Raw genomic sequence first — 23,064 nt, 5'->3', positions numbered from 1 at the left:
CTAACATAACATTAGTTATATAAAACATAACGATCTATTGCTCCATGGATGGTGGTTCGTAACAATACCCAGGAACTAATGAAAGAGGTACATTTGGAGCACATCCAGAGCAGAAGATGTTTTTTACTGATTCATGCAAGGTCAGTTTGAAAGTAGCTTTACTCCATAATGGAAATAAGTATCCATCAATAACATTGGCCCATGCAGTTCACATGAAGGGAACGTATGAGAACCTACACGTTCCTTTGCAAAAAATATCCCATCAAGAATGAAATGGAATATTTGTGCCTATCTAAAAGTGTTAGCATTGCTGACAAAGTTTCAAGTTGGACACTAAATACTGGTGCTTTTTTATGTGGGTGAGACAGCCGAGTGAAGGTCTGTCAGTACACGGTGAAAAATTGCCAGTCCGTTCAGAACACAGGACACAAAACTAGCATATTCTCCTCTGGTGGATAAGTCAAAAATTTATTTTCCTCCATTTCACATCAAGCTAACTTTGATAAAAAAAAAAAAAAAAAAAAAAATGTAAAAGCGATGAACAAAGAAAAAAAAAAAGAGAGAAGGATTTTCCCGTTTGAGGCAAAAGTTTCCTCGAATCAGCAAGGCCAAGATAAAAGAGGGAAATTTTGTGGGTCCTCAAATCAAATTGCTGTTCCAAGATGAGGATTTCACTAAAAAATGAAATACTACAGAAATCAGAGCCTTGAAGGTATTCAAAAGCGTCTGCCAGAACTTTTCAGGCAATTTGAAATCACAAAATTACAGTGAAATCGTGGATGAGCTAATTTTATAATACAGAGTTGGGATGCAACATGATGTTAAAGCTTCATTTGCTACAATTCCATTTAGACTCCCCCCCCCCCACCTGGCAAAAAACGACAAAATAAGTTGTTGTTTTTTTATCAGATAAACATTTTTATAAATATAATAAGATTAATAGACCCATTGCTCAATATTTAGTATCATATGTAGCATTTCTTAAAATACGTGAAATATTTTTTGAGAAACGTAGTTTTTGACTATCATCCCTTATCCCTTAAAATTGGTGGTTTTTATAGCAATATGATTGCCATATTTAAATTTATTAACGTCGATTCTACAAGAATCACCCTGAATTTTAACAGGAAGCGACAATTTTTTTTTTTTTTTTTGGCGACCAGTGTAATTCTTTATTCATTCAGATGTAAACTAAATTTATTACCAATTCTGTAATGTAAATTTTAATATTAGACTTAAACTACCTTTCTAGCTATAATGCATTGTACTGTACTATGGAACAGTACAATACATAAAACACATTTGTGTTTGCATCTTTAGTGTTTATCTTATGTATCTATTCGAGCTAAATATTAAATACTAAGAAATAGAAATACCGAATAGTATGTCGTATTATTGTAAATGTTGTTAGTTTGGATCAAGCGCTTAGTCGATTACTGCCCCCCCCCCCCCAAATATTCTATGTATGAATCACAGATCTAAGAAATTAGCAATTTAAAATTTTTTTATTTTATTTTCATACGTGTTTCTGTTTCCTCACGAAAATTTCGGTAATTATTATTACTACTTTTGCTGAATATCTGCATGATTATATCTACTTTAATCATGCTGAATTTGGAGAATTTTGTTTTAGCGTGGCGCTGAAAGCATTATGCTATTGTCCGTCGTAGTGATTGTTGCTCGTTTTTACCGTAAGTGTGTTGCGTGTGTTTACGCAGTGTTTCTCGTTAGTGTCTAGTGACCATGTTGCTATCGAAGTTACGTCGACCTCAGTTAAGTGCCTACAGCTTTTAAGTATCATAGGATATACAGATGTTTTTTCTCGCAATTTCCACATTTGTGTTTGTGATCAAAATTAGTTACTGAAACAAACAAAATGGCTAGTGAACGTGAACGCAAAGCCCAAGAACGGGAAAAATTAAGAAATGTCATCGTTCAGTGGAATGCTAACCGTTTGGATATGTTTTGGCTTAGTGAACCGAATGAGGTGGGTGGCTAACGTTAATTTAATAGAGACTAGTGCTTTTTAATTTACTGTTAAAGTTTCTTTTATTATGTACAATATCATATTTTTTTCTATATGCCTGAAGTGTGGCTAATATAAAAGGTGATAATTACGACATCTTATAAGCGGAGTTTAGTTATCAAATTCAAGATGGCGCAGGTGAAGCACGTCTCACTATGTCCCGAAGGCAAACAGGTAAACCAGCCAACGGGTGGTGGCTGGTGACACTGGTCCTTGACAATTTAAACAGACTTGATGTGCTGAAGCATATGTCCCTTAGTTGCCTCCAAGAATATTGTGTACTTGGTAGGAGACGTGAGGCGTCCGGCTGTAACTTAAAATAATCGAGATTAATGGAAACAGCTATACCTCTGTTTGTAAATGGATATAAATATTACATCTGTTCTTTACTGTTTCTTATTATTTAAATACTCGTAAATGGTTGGAGCGTGTGCGTAGAATTTTCCATTCACCATCACAGATGTCTGCCACACCTGGAACAGAATGAGCAATTTTGGTGAGGCAAGATGAATTCACAAATTTGCTCAGCACCTGGGGAAAAATAATTCCTCTACTTCAGAAAGTTTGACTACTTGGCCATGGGGAATAACTTCAGTTACACCACTGGAATAATTGACTTTCATTCGTTAATTTGTTAAATTAATGATTGTTGGCGAGAAAGATAATTTCAAAGGCAGTTTTAAAAGTAATACATGGATAAATAATCACAGCATCATTTCAAAATTATTAAAAAACAAAATCATGAAAATTGCACACAGCAAAAATTTATTAGAGCAAAGGTTCTCAAACTTTTGTGTCTTGGCCACCCCCATCTTCCAGAACAAGTGCAAATAAACAATTTCCATTAATTTCTGAAGCTGCCAAGGCTCCCTGAGTTTGATTTTGAAAGTACCGAGTGTTAACTAAATCAAATCAACTAAGCAAAGGATTAAAAAAAAAAAAATGTTTAAAAAAGTGTTTCATACAAATATGTCCTCATGGCTGAGGATGTTCCATGCTTTGGGAATCTCTGTATTACAATAATTCAAAAGGTATATTTGAGAAATAGACATTATTAGCAACATAAACAGGGGATAGCTAGAATACAGTATATTGCAAATTCAAAGGAAGATTAACCGAGAATAAGTTTCAGCATGTTAAATTATTTACGAATAAGTTTCAAAACGTTACAATTAATGAAATATTTGGTGTTAGTGATGATATCAAAGTATCAAAATACTTTGAAGCCAATGTTAGACAGCCAAACACATGCTAAATTGATACATATGATGAAAAGTAGATGAAAATAGTGCATCAGTGAAAGTACCAACTGAAGATAAATACATCATATAATTAAAAATATGGTGATTATAAAAAAGTGTAACATGTCAAACAGAAAACGACTTGTTAGGTAATTAACAGCAAATCTCTTGATATGCAAAACACATGACGAATACAGATAGAATTCCATTTTGTTAAACAACCAGAATTTTTTGTTAACAAACATGATTGATGATTAAATATGAAGACTTTCCTTCTTTTGAATTATTGGCATCTTTCATATTGTGAAAATCATTACTGGGCTGTCAGGTAATCAGGCAATTTCACTAATAGTGTCCAGTGGCTCAATGAAGAAACAATCTCCAAAACAAACATAAGGGTAATCAGCACCATTTCTAGGGTTATATGGTGTGGGGAGTGTGGCCCCAGCCATGGGCATAAGTTCATTGTGGCTACAAAAGGGAGCTAGTGACTTAGAATAATTGTTCGTACAGAAACTAATTTATTTTAAGTCCTCTGTGGTAGCCTAGTGGGGATGATACATTGCAGTCTATCACTCATTTGGAGAGGTCTGAGTTTTGATTACCATTGACAATTGGAGGAATTCCTTAAGTTCTCTTCACTCGAGGCTTTTTAGTTTGTTAATATACAATTGTCCCCCTTAGCAAGTTCCTCTAACTTTGCTCTAATCAGTATAGATGCTCTTGTAATACTCTTTGGTCTTCTGCTCTTATATACTTTTACCCTAATTTTTCCTTTCTTCAAACTGTTTCACATCACACAGATTCTCTGCTGGTATATGTAGATTCCAAATCTGGAAAGTTTTTTTTTTTTTTTTTTACTCAGCCTGTTTTTTGTTAAGAAGTATGACTAACCTCACCTACTTTCCCAAATACATTTGGGAAAGATAGGAGGGGTTAGTCATACTTCTTAGTGAAACTCATCTGCTTTTTCTGGGTGATGCCAAGTTTCTGTTAGCTGATATTACTCTGTTATGCTGACATTAGTTGTTCTAACCAGGAATTCACAATGACTTATTTTATTGAGAATGCTCTTGACATTGCTGTAGAGAGTTTAGACTTAAGTGTTTTTGTGTTTGCTGCCTTGACACATCCTTTTTACAGTACTTCTTTTAAACTGACAGAAACTCAGTTATCGGTTGATTCAACTACTGCTCATCTCAGATGCCCAAATTATTCGCTGTATGATTCCTTTCGCCTCAAAGGTGGTACTTGTGCATATGTCCATTCTGATATTCCCTGTCAGAGACTTGGCAACTTGGAATCTCCTCTCTTTGATCTTCTCTGGCTTAAAATCTCTCTACCTCATTGTGTCAAATTCACTGTTGTCTCTACCATTCTCCCAACTCCACTAATCACTTGGAGCTCTTTGACTTCCTCTCTTTGCAACTTGACATTCTCCAGTCCAACTTTCCTAACAGTGAGGTAATTTTCCTTGGTGATTTTAATGTACACAACTCCAGCTGGCTTCTGTTTTCTAGTCATACCGACCCAGCTGGTCGAGATGCTGAGGCTTTTGCAATTACTAATGACCTTGCACAGATTGTTCATTTACCTACAAGAATACTAGACAATTCTAACTATACAGCCAACATGCTTGATCTTTTTCTCACAAACAACCCTTCTAAGTACACGGTTGATGTGAGAGGTCCTTTAGGCACTTCAGATCACAATTTGGTGATTTTCTCTTCTCCAATGGAGCCTTTATCTCATGGCTATTCCCAACCTCTTGTTGTTTGGCATTACAAGAATGCAAAATGGGATGACCTGCAAGACTTCTTTTCCTTGGTCGGATTACTGTTTAAAAACTTCTGATGTCAATGTTTGCTCAGATCGTGTCAGTGAAATTATTCTTGCAGGAATGGAATCCTTTATCCCGCACTCCACTTTAAAATCTCGTCCTTTAAATAAACCTTGGTTTTCCAATAAGTGTGCTTAGGCTGTTCAAGAGAAGAATGTTGCTTATCGGAATTGGCTTGTTTCTGATTCTCCAGTTTCATTTTCTGCCTACACCAAAGTTTGCAACAATTGTAGCAAAGCAGTTATTAATCAGTCCAAACTAGAGTTTGAACAGGCTATGAGTAGAAAACTTGCTTCTTGCGCTAATGGTAGCTGAGCATTCTGGTCTCTTGCCAAAGCTATTGGCCACAACTTTTGCCCATCTCTACTCCCACCCCTGTCTAAACCAGATGGTTCTGTTGTCACTTCAGCTAAGGATAAAGCTGACCTGCTAGCATCCCATTTTTCTTCCAACTCGTGTATTAATGATTTTGGTAAAACACCTCCCACCATTCCCAACACGCTCCATTCACTGCCTCCTGTGGTCTTCTGTCAAAAGGATGTCAGAAGGATTTTGATGAATCTTGATGCCAAGAAAGCTCCAGGTCCCGATGGTATTTCTCCACTTGTTCTCAAAAACCTGTGCTGCTGAACTTACTCCTATTCTTTGCTGCCTTTTTTCACTTTCTTATTCCAAAGGTGTTTTTCCTTCTGCTTGGAAATTTGCTCATATCCAGCCAGTTCCTAAAAAGGGTGACAAATCCCTCCCACCCATTGCAATTACTTCTACTCTTTCTAAAGTGACGGAGAAAGCAATTAACTGCCAATTCTTAAACTACCTAGAAACTTTCAGTCTGATCAACGATCGCCAGTATGGATTCCTTCGGTGTCGATCCACTGGTGATATTCTGACTTATGTTACCCATTTATGGACTAATTCAATGGAAAGGTTCGGTGAAACACAAGTAGTTGCTCTTGATATCTGAAAGGCTTTCGATCGTGTTTGGCATAAAGGTCTTCTAAACAAGCTTCCATCTTATGGTTTGCTAACTGTTTTTAGTAATTGGTTATCCAGTTTTCTCTCTGGTTGCTCACTGGGGTGATGGTAGATGGCTCTCTGTCTTCTAACTTCTCCACTAATGCCGGTGTCCTCCAAGGTTCAGTTCTTTCCCCCACTTTTTTCCTCTTGTATATTAATGACCTTCTTCCATTGACTGTAAATCCTGTCCATAGTTTTGCTGATGATAGCACATTGCATTCCACTTTCCATTTTGAGAAACTTTGTCCTGTTCAATCAGCTTCAACTTCTCGAAAATTTGCTACCAATTCCTTATATGCCGAACTTCAGGTAATTCTCCAGTGGGGCAAAGACAACTTAGTTGATTTCAACCCTTCTAGAACTCAGTCTTGTCTTATATGTCACAAAAAGGATTCTTCTGCTCCTATGCTTATCTTTAGTGACACTGCAATTTCTAGGCAAAATGATATCTCTTTTAATATCTCTTCTAATCTCTCTTGGCACAAGCACATTACAAATATTGCTTCCTCTGCATCTGAAAAACTTGGTTTTCTCTTTTGCTCTCACCTTTACTTTTCTTCCGATGAGCTGTTCACTCTGTATAAATCGCAAATCCGCCCAGCCATGGAATATTGTTCCCACATCTGGGGTGGTGCCCCCAAAACCTCTCTGAGTCTTCTTGATTCCATTCAGAAGAGGGAAGTTGCGTTAATTAATGATTCATCTCTAACAGTCTCTCCACTCACTGTCTCATAGATGTACTGTTTCTGCTGCATGCCTCTTCTACAGATATTTCTATGGGCACTGTTCTTCTGAATTGGCTTCTATAATGCTCTCTTTCAAAACAGTCCGAACGCGTGCCGCCAACATCTATTTACTGTCCAGCTTCAAACTCACAGAACCAACTTTTCATCTTCCTCGTTTATTCATTCAGCTGCTGTTTTCTGGAACAACCTTCCTTCATACGTATTTCCTGAAAATTACAGTTTACAGAAGTTCAAGTCCAATATCAACAAATATCTTCTCAATCTCCAACCCAAGCATGGTACTAAGTATTATAGGTTCTAATACCTCTCGTGTTTGGGGTTTACATAAAAAAAAAAAAAAAAAAAATCATCAGTTTTTGTTAATTGTGACAGGGCAGCGATGCCATTCCTCATAGAGTACTGCACTTGGCTCCTCCACCATCGCCTGTCGTCAGTCAGTCTGTACTTAAAAAAGTTCTTGAGTACTATACATGTACATTTCCAGTGAGGTTTTTCTTGCAAGTTAGAACAATGTCACAAAATAGCAGAGAAACGTAAGTGTGTAGTGTTGGGATTGCCCCATAATTAAGCATTTACAGAAAGATTATAGATTATAGTGCTACAAGTATATCATCTATTTATGGCATAGAAAGAACTACAGTGAATGACAAATCGCGATGCCAACAGAAATTGAAACTCTCATATCAAAAAAGGGAACCACTAATGGTAGTAATATGAAAGAATGTAAAATTGTGAAGCCTCCTAAAAGTGCCCAGTTGGATACTGCAATATTTCAGTGGTTTGTTCAAAAATGTAGCCAGGGAATTCCAGTGCCTGGACCTGGCATGATAATTGAGAAAGCCATCAAGAAAAATAAAAAGCTTGGTGGAGAGCCTTCATTCAAGGTGAGCATTGGATGGTTAGACAAATTTAAGTTCACTGTATTTGACAGTTGATCCAGGGAGTAAAGCTAAGTGTAGATAGTGCTGAAATTTCTCTCTTCTGCAATAAATCACAGAAGAAAATAGCCAAATTATGTCTGTTTAGAGATCAAGTGTACCACTGCAGTAACTGGTTTTGCTGCAGTTGAAGGCACTTCCTGGAAACACTTTGGCCTTAAAGACAAAAAGTACAGCTCTGGGATATGAGATGCAAAAATATTGCACAATCACAGTGGCATGTTCTAATGCTATTGATCGTCTCAAAATCCCATTACTGTACTTGTTATTGGGAAGCCGTAAAGCCTAGATCTTTTAAAAATGTAAATGCATTGCCAGTTAAATATGTTGCACACAAAAAAAAAAAAAACACTTGGATAAGCCAACATATTTCAAGATTGCTTCCATAACGCATTTGTACCAAGTGTAACATGTAGTCATATCTACTATCAAAAGGTTTGCCAAAAGAAGTGATGCTACTGAAGGACAGTGCGCCCATATGTGATTTTAAGACCGATGATAACAAAATAACGTGTCACTTTCTGCCTGCAAATGTTACGCCTATTATTCAACCGATGGACCAAGAAGTTATGAACGTGCGAAAGGTTCTTATTGCAAAATGTTCATACAGAAACTAAATTGAATTGGGTGTAAAAGATCTTCTGTTTGAAGAGCTATACCATAAACGAAGCCATTTTGACTCTTGGAATGATCTCCCAGAAACCTTAAAGATGTTGAAACAGACTGGCCTCGTAACAAAATCAGCTGCCACTGAAACCAATGTGGAATGCATTCCAAAGGAAGCTGAATTTTTGCAGCTGTTGATTTTTTTTCTGTTTTTTTTAAACACAGTGATAGAGGAAATAAAACAATTGATTGAATTTAGACAGAATAGACATTGGCTGCAAAATTTTAGATATGAAATTTTGCGAAATTTGATGATATGGATGATTGTGAGAGATTGAGGAAGAGGAGAAAGCTGACACCAATGGGGCAACAATAATTAGCCACAGTGAAGCTGAAGCTATGCTGTCAAAGTGCATTGAATGGTTCAAAGTTCAGGAAGAAGTAGATGGGACCCAAGTGTTACTTTTGCATAAAATTTGTAACATTGCTTCCCAAACTGCTTGAGCAACGTCAAATGACTGACATTTTTAAAACATAAATGTAAAATGTAATTACAGTACTGTGTGATTGTTTTCATGTTCAATGTGTCTGTCCTGTTGTGATAATGTAAGTACACTATAGTATACAGGGTGTCTCAAAAATATTGGTACAAATGTTTAGGGGAGGTAGGTAACATCTAAAGGAATGTGAATCGCATAGGAACCCATAACCGGAAATGTCACCATAAGTTGGTGCACGGTGCTGTTCATCAGTTCGTGAGAGGGAAAATTTCTGGTTTACTCATTCAAGCAGTGGTCGCCACACGAAGAGCATGCATCGATATACGAACTGTGAGCTGGCAGACATACACCTAGTGTATGGATTAGCAGAGGGCCAACACGGTGTGTGCCCCCATGCAGCACAACATCGCTCCGCAATAAATGTGTGGGCAGGTATGGTCGGTGACTGCTTAGTCGGCCCATACCTGTTACCAACCCGCATGAACTTTGCTAAATATCAGATGTTTCTTGAACAAGTTCTACGAGGGTTACTTGACGATGTTCCAGCAAATGTGAGACGCACCATTTGGTTTCAACATGACGGGCCGCCTACCCATTATGGAAGGTGTTTTCGTGACCATTTGAACAGGCGTTTTGGGTGTCGATGGATTGGCCGTGGTGGACCCGTTGCCTGGCCCCCATGCTCACCTGATTTATCGAGCCTTGATTTCTTTCTGTGGGGGGCCCTCAAATCTGCCACGTATGAATCGCCTGTGGAGATGGAAATGGATCTCGTGGCAAGACTCGTCTGCACTGCTGCTACTGTCAAAGAAACTCCAGGTGTGTTCGACAGTGTCCGCCAATCCATGCTGCGTCGGTGTCACGCACGCATCGCGTCTCATGGTGGAACTTTCAAGCATCTGTTGTAACATAATGAAATGCATCCATCTTGTACTCCATTGTTAATATTATGTCAAATAAATGTTTGCCTCTAATTACTGTCTTGTCATTTCTGCTTCTTGTGCCTCTGCTACTACTTTCCCGTGATGCTTCCAGTTATGGGTTCCTATGCGATTCACATTCCTTTAGGTGTTATCTACCTCCCCTAAATGTTTGTACCAATATTTTTGAGACACCCTGTATACTATAGTACTGTATGTAAATAAAATACAGTATGTATGATTTTTATAACCTATACAGTACTGTGCGTGTTGTATAATTTGTCACGGATCTGACCCCTGGCAGATAACTTTTACTGTATTTATGTATGCATTTCCTTAGCTTCCTGTTTGTTTAAAACATTTCTCTCCTCAGTACATCCTTGCAATATCAGATGACCCTTTGGCTTTTGAGGTCTCATACCAGAACTTTTGAGTTGTGTGCAAACATTACTTTGACTCACATCACCAGAAAAATTCATGTGTGTATTTACTTTGACTTACATCACCAGAAAAATTCATGTGTGTATTTACTGCTGGTTTCCATGACTACTATTTTCCATGAATGCTCTAAGGCCTCCTTAATGACATTGACAAAGATCCTTGCACCACCTTTGTTCAAATGTATTCCATCTTTACAAAATAGGTTCATTCTACCTACAAAGATGGGCCACACTGATAAACCTCCCCCCACAAAATAAATGCATGGCATTTTTTCAGCACAGTCCTCTGTTTATCCAACAAATTGTCGGTTTATGTGCATTAAATGTCATTAGTTTACACATGAATGAATAATAATGCTCTCTTCACTCTCTCTCATCCCATTAAAAACTAAAAACATATTGGTAACATCTATTTTAGCTCCTGGTTGATATACTTTTTTTCTGTTCCACTTATCCTTATTACAAAAAAAAAAAAAAAAAAAAAAATTGTAATAAGGATAAAACTGCAAATTTGAGGTCTATTGTCCCTGACAATAAACCCCAATAAAACTGTACTTTTGAACCAGTGTGATAACTCCACTACAGCTAACCCTTCCATCACATCTGTAGTTCTTTGACTCGTAACAGATGGTCTAGGCTAGGGATGGCCAACTTGCAGCATGTGTAGCTCTTGTCATTGGTATGCCTTCCAATGTGGAAAAAATAGTGAAAAAATTATACGGTTGCTTAGTTGCTAATGCTCCTAAAAAACAAATAACAACATATAACAGTGATTGCATAGTGATATTTACTATCATTTAGTATTAAGTTTAGCGTAGTTAGATTAGCACAGTGTAGTGAGTTCCTCATGCAAGTTACTGACATCATTTCTGTAGGATTAATAATAAATTAAATATAAAATAAAGTTATATTTTATAAATGCAAAATTGTTTTTTTTTAAACTGAAGATAAAGTATTTGTGCTATATTTTTCAGTAGACATTATTCACAAAAAAAAAAAAAAAATATATATATATATATATATATATATATATATATTGTGTGCGTAGGAATAATTTTGAATTTTTGCATAAGTGTGACACATGCGAAATTTGAAAATGGAAGTTTCTAATTGTACCTAATACAGTTTTTTTTTTTTTTTTTTTTTTATGTTTTATATATAATAAGCAGAAAAATGTGCACATATGCAATTTTGAAATTTTGCTCGCTTAATGGGTTTATCAACTTTAAAACTAATAGTTTCATTTTTATTATGTCTGTACATTGTTTTGTCCAAATGAATTAGTTTTCATTCAGTGAAAATAACTGGTGCAAAATGACATAGCATTTTTTAATATTCAAATTTTATTATTAAAAAAATAAATTACGTGAAAAAAGTATTGCAGTCCTTAGTAAAATTAGCATTAGTAGAGGCATTTGATGCAAGAAAGCAAGCTTATGCAGCATCAGCCAAAAAAAAATAAAGATAAATAAATAAAAAATAACCACTTCCACTTCACCCCTCTGTTCGTTCGAAATACCTGTCCAGCTGAGCCTTAAACTTATTTAGGCTATCAACTTCCACGACAAAGGATGGAAGTCTGTTCCACCTACCAACCACCCGCTGGCTAAAGGCAAATTTCTGCACATCTATCCTACATCTGTCTTTCCTCAATTTGAATTTATGCCCTCTCAGGTGATTATTTTGAGCAAGAGTAAGAATCCCATCAGCATTGAGCATGCACAAACCATTCAAGGCTTTGTACACCTCTATCAGATCACCTCGCTGGTGCCTAGTCTCCAGACACTGTAATTTGCAAAACTTAAACCTTTCTTCGTAAGAGCACCCCTTTGTTCCATTCACTAATCTTGTTGCCCTTCTCTGTACTCGTTCCAGCAGCTCTACATCCTTCTTGAAATGAGGCCTCCAGGCTTGTATACAGTACTCTAGGTGTGGCCTGACCATTGCCTTATACAATGGAATAATCACCTCCTTATCCCTGCTAGAAAAATTCCTATATATCATTGACAATACACCATGAGCTACTCTTGCAGCCCGTCTGCACTGCTCAGAGAACTTAATATCTGCCTGCACAACCACCCCCAGGTCCCTTTCATTCTCTACCACTGTCAGTGTAGTACTACAGAGTTGAAACGTTGCTCTGGGGTTGCTGTTTTCCATATGTAGTACTTTACATTTGTCAATGTTAAACTTCACTTGCCACCTCTCAGCCCATCTGCTCAACCTTTCCAGATCCTGTTGCAGCAGCATAGTGTCAGTAGTGTCCTTGACAACCCTGCCAACCTTTGTATCGTCTGCAAACTTGGACATTAAGCTTGATATACCATCATCAATATCATTTATAAATACAGAAAACAATAAAGGACCCAATACTGAACCCTGAGGAACTCCACTAATAACATTAGTCCACGATGAGCAGTGTCCATTGATTACCACTCTCTGTCTTCTCCCCCTCAACCACCCCTTTATCCATAGGAGCAATTTGCCTCCAATGCCACACTGCTCCAATTTGTGCAGCAGTCTTCCATGTGCAACAGTATCAAAAGCCTTTCTAAGATCCAAGTATATAATATCAAAGTTATTCCCTGCATCCAGTTCTTTTGTGACTGCATCATAGTATCCAATCAAATTGGTCAGGCAAGACTTCCCCTTAACAAAACCATGCTGTGTCAGAGCTATAACTGAAGTCTTGTCTAGATGATCCTGCAGTGCTTCTTTAACCAGTGCCTCTATTAATTTTCCGGGAACAGAAGTTAAACTCACAGGTCTATAATTACTTGTGTCAGCCTTTGATCCTCCTTTGTGAATTGGGGTCACATTTGCACATCTCCAGTCCATGGGTACCTCCCCTGAGTCCAAGGAAGCTCTCATAATTATGGCTAAGGGCTTATTTCCTTTGCTGCCTCCTTTAATATAACTGGATAGATCCATCCACCCCAGGTGCCTTTCTTGTGTTTATCTTCAACAATTTCTCCTCCACTTTACTCTCGGTTATTACAAGATTCTCTAGCTTACTGCCAGAGTTGAATACACCTCTGGCATTCCCCTCCCTGAATAACTCCTCATGTGTGAATGTCGATGCAAAATATTCATTTAGTTTGTTAGCTACCTGAGCAGGATCATCAGCAGTTGACCCATCGATATCAAGTGGACCAATCTGATTCATCCCCTTCCTTCTAGAGTTTACATAAGTAAAGAACTCTTTGCTGTTTTTCTTCGCATCCCTTGCCAAGGATTTCTCGTAATCTGCCTTCGCCTGCCTAACCTCCTTTGTAACTTGGTTACAGATCAACTTGTATCTATCATAGGCTTCTGTGTCACATGTTAATTTGTATGTATCCCATGCCTTTTTCTTCTCTGCCATATGCCTCATTAGTTCATCTGACATCCATTTAGGCCTAAACCTTGAACAGTATTTTTTAGTTGGTATGTAAAGCCTAGTAGAACTTATTCAAAGTTCTACTAGGCTTTCAAAGAACTGAAAGCTTCAAAGGTTTGAAAGGTTTGGAAGCATTCTTTGAATGCTTCCCATTTTGAATTTGCTGTTGGTAACATCATCAGTTGATCCCACTGTATAGAATTTAAATACTGTCTCAGTCCATCGTAGTTGCCTTTACGAAAGCAATACCCCTTCCCTTTACCCCTAATGGTAGTTACCTCTTTGAGTAAATCCCACTTCAGAACACTGATCACTGCCACCTAGTGGTTCCTTTATCTGCAGATTCTTAATGCATGAAGAATCGATACTGATAATCAGATCAAGAGTATTACTCCCTCTAGTTGCTTCCCGAACATGCTGATGTAGAAAACAATCATCCAATAAATCCAAAAAAGCCTTGCTAGTGTGTGAGTGACCAGCCCCCAAATTCCAGTCAATATCTGGGAAATTAAAATCCCCCATTATAAGACTCTGATTTACTGGCTATACTCATCAGAGTCATTAGGCCTATACCACACTCCTACTCTCAATTTTGATCTCCCAATGCTTATGTCACACCAAACTGACTCTCCTGTTAACAAGTACAATGCACTGTCCAGCGATGTCGACTGGCTTCACTTCCTTGGATTTTGTGTTTCTTAACTAATAGCATAACCCCTCCTCCCTTCCTATCCTTTCTGTAGACATTGTACTCCCCAAATTCCAGTTCTGCATTCCTTATATCTGTGTGACACCACGTCTCTGAAATCCCAACAATATCTGCCTTTGATGTTTTGAGCAATACCTCAAATCCATCAAATTTATTTACTAAACTCCTAGCATTGGTGTATACGCAAGTATATATGCACCTGCTCTTCCTCTTAGCCACCCTAACACAACCCATGTGTTTACTTGTACCCCCATGATTCCCAGCAGTCTCTGAAATATCCTGCATCTTATTTTCCAGGCTGCTGCTTATTCCAATAGAAGCAGTGCAAGAATCACTTTCTCCTCTGCCAGTGGCTACTGTTAATCTATTAGTCCTTGTATCCCCCCAATCTAGCAGTTTTCCGACCCACCTAACACTGCCTCGATAGCATCAGCAAACATTCTTGCACCCTTTCTATTTAAGTGTATCCAATCCTTGCAGAAGCAGTCTCTCCTGTTAACAAGTACAAATGTCAAACATTGGTATACTAACCTAAAAACATTTTCCAGAAATAAGAATAAAGTTGAGTCTGTTGTACAGAATGAGTGTTCTTGTTATGATAGGGTACACAAGCACTGCCATGTTAAAGATCTCTTTGATTGAGGCTATAATTAGCCAATCAAAAGTGGAGGGAGGACTCCCATTGTAATTTTTCAGTGTGTACATCACCTTGTGAACACACTTGTACAGACATCATACACAATAAAGACTGTAGGAAGTAGCCTACCATATGAAGTGGTGTATTATGAAAATGTTACAAAACAAACAACCATACTGTGTTGAATTGGTTATTGACATCTTTACTTTTTACCCTGAAATTCAACAGTTGTACATTTTGATTATTAGTTTGTTTTACTAAAGAAGTTTCATTGTTAATGCATAACTAAAGTTTTATTAATCCATTTTAAAATATCTTCATCTCTGCTAAGTCTGTTGTTCTTGGTAATATCTGATTATAAAATAAAATGTAATGTTCTATTTCAATTCCTGTATTCATTTCTGAAATTTATTCTGAATTCCTGTATAATGTCCTGTTAGCTTTCTTTCCCCACCCCCCTTTTTTTAAAATAGATTTTTATATTTCTACTTACATTTTTAATAAAATAAGTAGTGGGAGTAGCAGTTTCACTATAGTGAATGTATTGTGTTCAGTAGAGTACTAAAAACTTGCACTATGCCTTAGTGTGTATGTGATTTCATCTGAAACAGTAAAGGCTTTCTAACAGTAACAAAGACTTTTCTGTATTTTGTTAGGCAAGAATTATATGATTGTTCTGAGGAAATTTTTAAAATGAGCCATATTTATTCAGTTGTTTAAATGCTGTCTATATTTCTAATTTTAAATGTAGTATTTGATTAAACAAGTTTTTGCATTGTGAAATGGAATAGTTATAAACATTTAGTTAAGTGTGGTTCAAGAAACTTGATGTTAGGTCATTTTGAACTAAACATAATTTATGTTTGAGGTCAATGGTGATTAAATGTGGTCTTGCATTGCATTAATTTAGTATTAGTAGATAATGTAAGAAAGCAAGCTTAAGTATCATCAGCCATATATGGGTGTTACCTTCCCACATCACCTGGCTATCGCCTCTATAAATTTGTAGAATTTAAGATTTGCTTGTTCTCTTTAATTCAGGATCAAACACCTTTGGTTATTATTTCTTATAAATGGTATTTGTTTTGAAGTACCATTTCTATTTGATCAGGGCTGGCCCAGGTCATAGGCAATCTCTTGGTGCTGTTCTCCAAAGGGTTTATTACTTAAAGCAGTTAATAATATACTTAATAGAGATCTCTGGAATTCAGTTGTCAAGGTGGTCAAGGACCCTCATGGCCCAAGCACCATGGAGTAGTAAATGTAGGAATGTATGATTATGAAATTTATTGGAAAATGAAGGCCATAAAGACATTTGATTTCTCAAGAAACAGTAGTAATAACTGTTTGATAAATGCAATGTTTTGTAAATCAGCTGAATAAGTCCTCAATATTTTGTTCCTCCTCAAGCTGCAATTACAGCCTTGCAACGATCTGGCATAGAGTTAATCAACTTCTGGATATACAGTTGTCCAATTTCATTGTACCACACCCTTACAATGCTCTCCTGCAGCTGAATCTTACTTGTTGACTTCTTCTGAGCAATTTTAGACCACATTATGTACCAGCAATTTTCAATAGGGTTCAAATCTAGACTGTTTCCTGGCCAGTCCAGCACTCAATAATGCCAACATTTCTGAGGTATGACTGCATCTTAAGGGATAAAAACAAGGGAAAACATTGGTGTATGTTTTAAGCCTTGTGAGACAAGAGGACAAACTCATCAAATCTAAATAGTATAAAACTTACCAATTTTGCTGTGTGGCAAGGTGTTGAGTTTTGTTGAAAATGCAGTTTTGGATGTCTATGTGGTGATCCCTAATAACGGGTTTCAGGCACTCCTCGAGAGCAGTGTAGTTTTATGCATTCACCATTCCGTTAATAAACTTAATTGCCCCCCACCCCTTTGCTTGTTATGCATCCCCAGACCATCTGGCTGGCGGGGAACTTTGCAGTCAGGATGGTATGCCTCCAATTTTCGTCTTCTGACATCTCTTCCCATCTGAGCCATGCAGGTTGAATTACCCTTTCAGATTCTGCTCTTGGTAATGGCACTTCCAGCTGGCTTAGCCATACATCGTGGTGCTTGAGTGACCACAATGTCATCCATCACCTTTACGATCAGTCATAGCAATAATCCTAGGGCTATCAGGTGCTGTTTTGATTTCCTACGGTTTAAAACAAAACATGTTGATTGGAATAGCTTTGATGTAAAGGTTAGTGAGCTTGCTTCTGAAGAAATAATCATCCAGCTTGGCTCTCTTCCTGCTGATATGCAGGTTACCAGGGTCCAAGAGATTCTAAACACCGTCTGTGAGACCACTCTTAAAAAAGAAAAAAACGAAAATGAACTGTGTTCCATGGTGGACCCCAAATCTCACTATTCTCAGAAGAATACAAAATGCTTGTCGTAATTTTCAGAGAGCTAACAGGCGCAGGGCTGAGATTTACAGACTTGGTGAGTTGTATAAATCCAATAGGAGTTATTTCAATACCATCTACCAAGAAAAAAAAAAACTCTCCTGGTGAAGGTTTGTTCAGCACAACATAAATGAAGATCCGTGGGGACTTGTTACAAACAAGATTCATCCTGGTGATGTTTTCTCATCTATTACTGTGAATGGTAATTAAACCTGAACTGGAGCTTGTCAATTAATGCCATTTTGAATGGTTTGCTCCACCTGAACACTGCCTCCTGTGAAAACACCATCCAAACTACAATGAGATTAGACCATTTATCATACCAAGGGGCCGGGCCCCCTGTGCCGAGGCTCCATTTTCGGATATTGAGCTGGATTCTACTATCTCAACCTTAAGGAATGGAAAGTGTCCTGGACAGGACCTCCTTGAGGTTTCTGTTCTTAAAAGATTTTGGAAAAATTGCCCATTAATATTAAATCTTATGGATGCTTGTCTGTCTTTGGGGTTATTCCCGTTGCCTTGGAAACAGGCTAGACTAACTTCTGCTTAAGTCCTTTGACAAACCCTCCAATGATCTGGCCTCTTACAGGCCCATTGCTCTACTGCTCATCCTTGGTAAAGTCCTAGAAAAATTGTCTCTCGTTTTCTAAATTACTATTTAGATAGAAATGTAAGTTCCCCACTTCAATTCGGCTTTACCCGTGGAAGGTCTTCTGTTGATGCTATTTGTCAGGTTCTGAATACTGTTAATAATTCCACTTCTAAATATGTCCTCGGTCTCTTGTTGACTTCAAAGGGGCATTCGACGCTGTTTGGTGGCCGAGTGTCCTGGCGATGTCCAGAGAGGCCGGGGCCTCTGCCCCCATTTACCGTTTCCTTTTGAATTATTTTGATTCCTGCAGCATCACAGTCACTTCAGGATTTTGTTCTGTCACAAGATCTATAAGCAGGGGAGTTGCCCCCAGGGCTCTGTTCTTGGTCCTGTGTGTTGGAACATGGTCCTTGTGGGTGGCTTTTGGTTGTTTGTGACAACATCCTTCAGCTTGCTTACGCAGACGACCTTGTTATTCTGATTTTTGGTAATTCCCGCCAGGAGCTCGAGGACTTGGATATTTCTTGTCAAACACATAAACTTCAAATCTCGACTAATAAAACAAAACAAATGTTGCTAAAGGGCTTCCTTGATGTGAATAGACCACCTGTTATTAAGCTAAATGGAGAAATGATTAGGAGTACTAGGCAGCATAAATCTTAGGAATTTATTTGGATGACTGTCTTAATTTTAATTATCATGCAAAATATGTACTTCAGAAAATAAAAGCTATAAAATGATTAAAATTACCAAGAGTACTTTTGGTGTAAAGAAATCTTCTATTAAATTATACTTCCCTTGTATATTTATACCAATTGTGTGTTATGTGGCTGAGACTGGGGATATAGAATTGATAATTCCCTTGTTCAAAAGTATCTTATTCAAGCGCAAAGATTTTTTTCTTCTCGCTGTAAGCAGAGCTTGTCAAACGGTCTCTACAGCTGCTCTCCAGGTATGACTGAGGAGAGTAGCTCTACAGCTGCTCTCCTCAGTCATAGATTGCCAATGCAATACGAAGTAATTTTACACTATCTTTTATATTGTAGAAGAAAAAATGTTCCTGCAGTTGTAAAAGGTTTACAAGAAAATGTAGACATTAAAAGAATAAGAAAGGAATGTCGTAGAGAGTGGCAAAATACATGGTCTACTTCTATCTTGGGTAGGGAGACCTTAGGTATTTTCCCGAGGTTGCTGATTATGATAAGAAAATGGACTGGTTCAATCCTGGTTTATACGTTACTTTTATATATACTGGGCATGGCAGTCTTAACTCTAAATTGTTCTCATTCGGATTAAGTAACACTCCTCTCTGCAGTTGTGGTGCTCAGAAACTTGAGCACCTAGTCTTTCATTGTCCTCTGTATGATGATTTAAGACAGGACTTTCAACTTCTCACAAATGGATTCTATTATCCTGAGTATTATGCTGCCTTCTCCACCTATGCGGAGAAAATGTTTAAATGGAGGAAAAGAATTTTTACTCCTGAGGTTCAGTAAAATACTAAATTAATGTTAATTGATGGAAAAATACCAACGTCTTTCGGTTGGTTGGAAAGACTTTACTGGGTTTTTTGAATTTTAGATGGAAGGGTTTACGACCCTTTCTATTGTTTTGGAAACCAGAAATTGTAAATAATTCTTTTGAAGCATAAATCTTTTTGTAATGCTTAGCTGGTTGTTGGGGATTGATCACTTTGGCTTGTTTTAAGACTGTTTTTGGATTCTCTTACCTGATGTACTAATCAGTCTGCTGGACTCCAAAGTCCAGTGTTTATTTTGTATCATCATCATCATTGTAAATAGCCCTTATGTACACTATGTATACTGTTACCTTATAGCGGCGGATAGGGGAAACCCCAGATCCCGCAAAACTTTAATAAAATACTTTGAATGCAGGTTGAATTTCGATTTATCAGAAAAGATGACGGTGTCCCATTGCTCTTTTGTCCATGAAACATGCGTTTTAGCTCAAGCAAGTCGCTTCTTCTCGGGCCCCATAGGCATGCAGACTGCATTCCGAAAGCCATCTTTGGGTAGTTCGTGCACTTGTTTCTGCCGACCGGCTAGCTGGGTGGGTAAAGTGCCTGCCTTTACCCCCACCCTTTACCAAAGTATTGCAAAAACCTTGGGAGGTGCATTATGGCCACAGAAGCCTATGCGCCAACAACTATCAAAAAAAAAAAAAAAAAAAAACCCACTTGTTTCAACACCAGAGGCCATCTCAAAGTCCAGTTTTAGATCAGGAGCACTAGCATGGCGATTGTGAAGGCATAGCTCAAATATCAATCTTGGGAAGGCGTAGTCACTCTCTTGCGGCCTGATCCAGGTCTTCTCTTCATATAAATTTTCCCAAAATCTTCTCAAATAAATTTTCAAACTTGGAAACATCACTCCAGAAACCATATTGAGTGACCTGCGCAAGTCCGTTCTCTGTGTCAGGCATGTAGCGAAGTCATATCATTCAGTAAATAGCTGTATTCATGCAGTGATTATTATTAGCCATATGGTGCAAGGAAGCCTGAGGCTTATGCTGCACCAGCCAAAAAAAAAAAAAATTCCTGCATTACAGAGAGAGAAGGAAGGGAATCAGAAAGAAAGAGAAGAATGATTATATCCAACCCAATCCTAAAAACCAGATGTGAGCCCCTGGGGTATTTTGTTTTAAGTTGGAGTGGTGAGACGTCCTGACGAAGTTGTGTGATTACTAATGTCTTGAATATCGCTTTCCGATATTCAAGGGGCACGCGAGGGTAGTTTTTTTTTTTAAGATTTAGCCAATTTTGGCATGCACCCTTAAAAAGGTTCGTCACCCCTGGCGTAGGGTATTTTACCCCACTTGATGCTGTTTTTAAATCACGAACTCTTTTATCGATTTTAAAACAGCGGGATGGGGGGAAAATCACCTTACTTCAGCTAAGCACCTACCCCTCCTCGACGACAAAACAATCAGAAAGAAAACGCCTTCACAATAATCACAGAATTCGACCGTACAATCAATCCTTTCTACGAGAACGCACACTGCACGGAGACAAGTGTTACCCAAATAATGGATTTAGCTTTTAAGTATTATTATTAAGATTATTATTATAATACTTAAACGTCTGATTATAATTTTTTGCAAATTTTAATTAGTGATTTTGATATAATTAAACTAATATTTGATATTTTTGATATAATTAAACTAATATTTGATATTTTTGATATAATTAATTGTGATTATTGCCAGTAAATAAATAATCTGTTTATACTCTGGGACGACCAAACGGTCAGGAGTTCCCAAGATAGACAGAATACAAGAAACAGCACCGTATTCAGCAGTCATAGGCTACGGCGGCCTGTCATGTGGTGTTAGTGAAATAATTGTATACTGTCATTATTTTATAATTAAAATAATAAATATTTCCTTTTGTTTTCTCATATTATTTTATTACAGCGAAAGATATTATGGATAGGAGCAGGATCTAGCAAGAAAAAGACTGTCGAAACCTGAAAATACCGCTTTAGAGAGGACACTTCATTTGTTGTTTCTTCAGAAAATTATCGAAATCCGTTTAAACAGTTTATCTTTCTCTTTGTTAGACTTAATAATAATTTCTATATTAAATGGAATAAAATTAAAAAGGTTGGAGTAACAAAATAAAAGTCCTTCTTCGGCTGTAAACGTTATTACAAAAAGTATAGAATGTCATGTGCTCAGCTATGGTGGTCATGCGAGGTGAAAACCGCGTGATACAGGTACAGGCAACAATTAGCTGTTGGAAGTAGAGGCTTGCGGTTGTAACTGCAATGCATGTGTTTGCTGTTAAATATTATAATAATAATTAGAAAATAGGATATTTTTACCGGTTACCGCTTTAGCATAGCGCTGGTATTTGAAAGTTTGAAGAGCTGCTTTTTGAATTCTACAAGATGCAGAGGACTTTAAGTGGAAGGGTTTGTCACATTGATTAGTTGTATCTAATTTTGGGACAAAATATCACTTTAATCGGAAAAGCTTATAGATTTTTAAAGACTGAGTTTTAATTAGTAAAGGCCTATACAGCCATATAATAGCTCTTCGCTGGAGAAAGACTTGGTGACCTACTCCAGTATTTTTCACCAGAAAACTGTATGAACAAGCTCAAGAATAAATTGATGATGCAAGGAAATTATGCGTTTTTGTTAGGATAACTGGTTTGGAGTCTAATAATTTTTGCTCAGAAATTATTTTTCTTTCTGCATGTATTTCTGTAATGATTTGCGCGTGCAGTTTCTAATGTTCATAGTTAGCATTTGTCAGGTTTGCATGAAAATTCCAAATTCGAACAATATATTTTCTATTTCTCAAGCATTAAAAATATGGGCTGAGTTCGAAAATATGTCACGAGCTGGAAATCGCAGATGCTTTCAATTTTTCTGGCTTGTGTTGAGATCCGTTACCTCTTCTGTTATTTTGCATTTCTCTCATCTTTGGTGGTGTGAAAAAGCGTGCGAAGGTCTTTTAATAACTCTCAACTTGCCGCTTAATATAAAAAAAAATTCCTTTAGTGGTGACAAATTCCAGACAACACTATGACTGTCGCGGTCACTCACCTCAGAAATGTCACTTTAAAGTGATTTAGGAGCCAGTCTTTGAGAGAAACGAGAGGCACTTAATTCAGGCTTGTCTCGGTCAACTAGATGATTGTACCAAGCTGATCATTTATCGTTACTCATACACAAATAACATAAAAGGCAACCGGGATGTGAACGTTTCAAACTTTGACTTCCCATTGAGGGAAAAATTTCGGTTGCTTATTTTAACAGCCCTCCATCTTATTTATCTCTCCTAATCGAAAACACGTAATAAATTATTTTTGTGCTGTTGATGTAATTGTTACTTAATCTTGTTGAGTTTCCTTGTTGACTAATGACTTCACTCTTTGAGAATGAGATTAAAAATCACCTGGATAAAAAAAAAAAAAAAAAAAAAAAAACGAATGGACAATCGCGGATTCTCTCTTAATATTTGATTTTTGTAATTAAGAATGTTACCTTTATTTATTTATATATATTGTATTTAGACGGTTCCTGC

At 37.3% G+C, this 23,064-nt stretch overlaps 1 protein-coding gene across 2 annotated transcripts in view; it reads left to right on the top strand.

The window, feature by feature from the left end:
- Nucleotides 1-1,709: 1,709 nt before the first annotated feature.
- The window catches only part of cno (adherens junction formation factor afadin), a 525,824-nt gene continuing 504,469 nt past the window's right edge, over nt 1,710-23,064 (top strand). For both annotated transcript variants that reach the window (XM_090380034.1, XM_090380033.1), the window contains exon 1: nt 1,710-1,987. In XM_090380034.1, coding sequence (XP_090236160.1) covers nt 1,877-1,987 — 111 coding nt within the window. In that variant the 5' untranslated portion in view covers nt 1,710-1,876. The remainder of the gene's footprint in view (nt 1,988-23,064) is intronic.

Source organism: Mastigoproctus giganteus, chromosome 8, assembly GCF_048544385.1.
Source record: "Mastigoproctus giganteus isolate SK-2022 chromosome 8, ASM4854438v1, whole genome shotgun sequence".
NCBI lineage: Eukaryota > Metazoa > Arthropoda > Arachnida > Uropygi > Thelyphonidae > Mastigoproctus > Mastigoproctus giganteus.
This window is presented reverse-complemented; position numbering and strand designations above follow the sequence as displayed.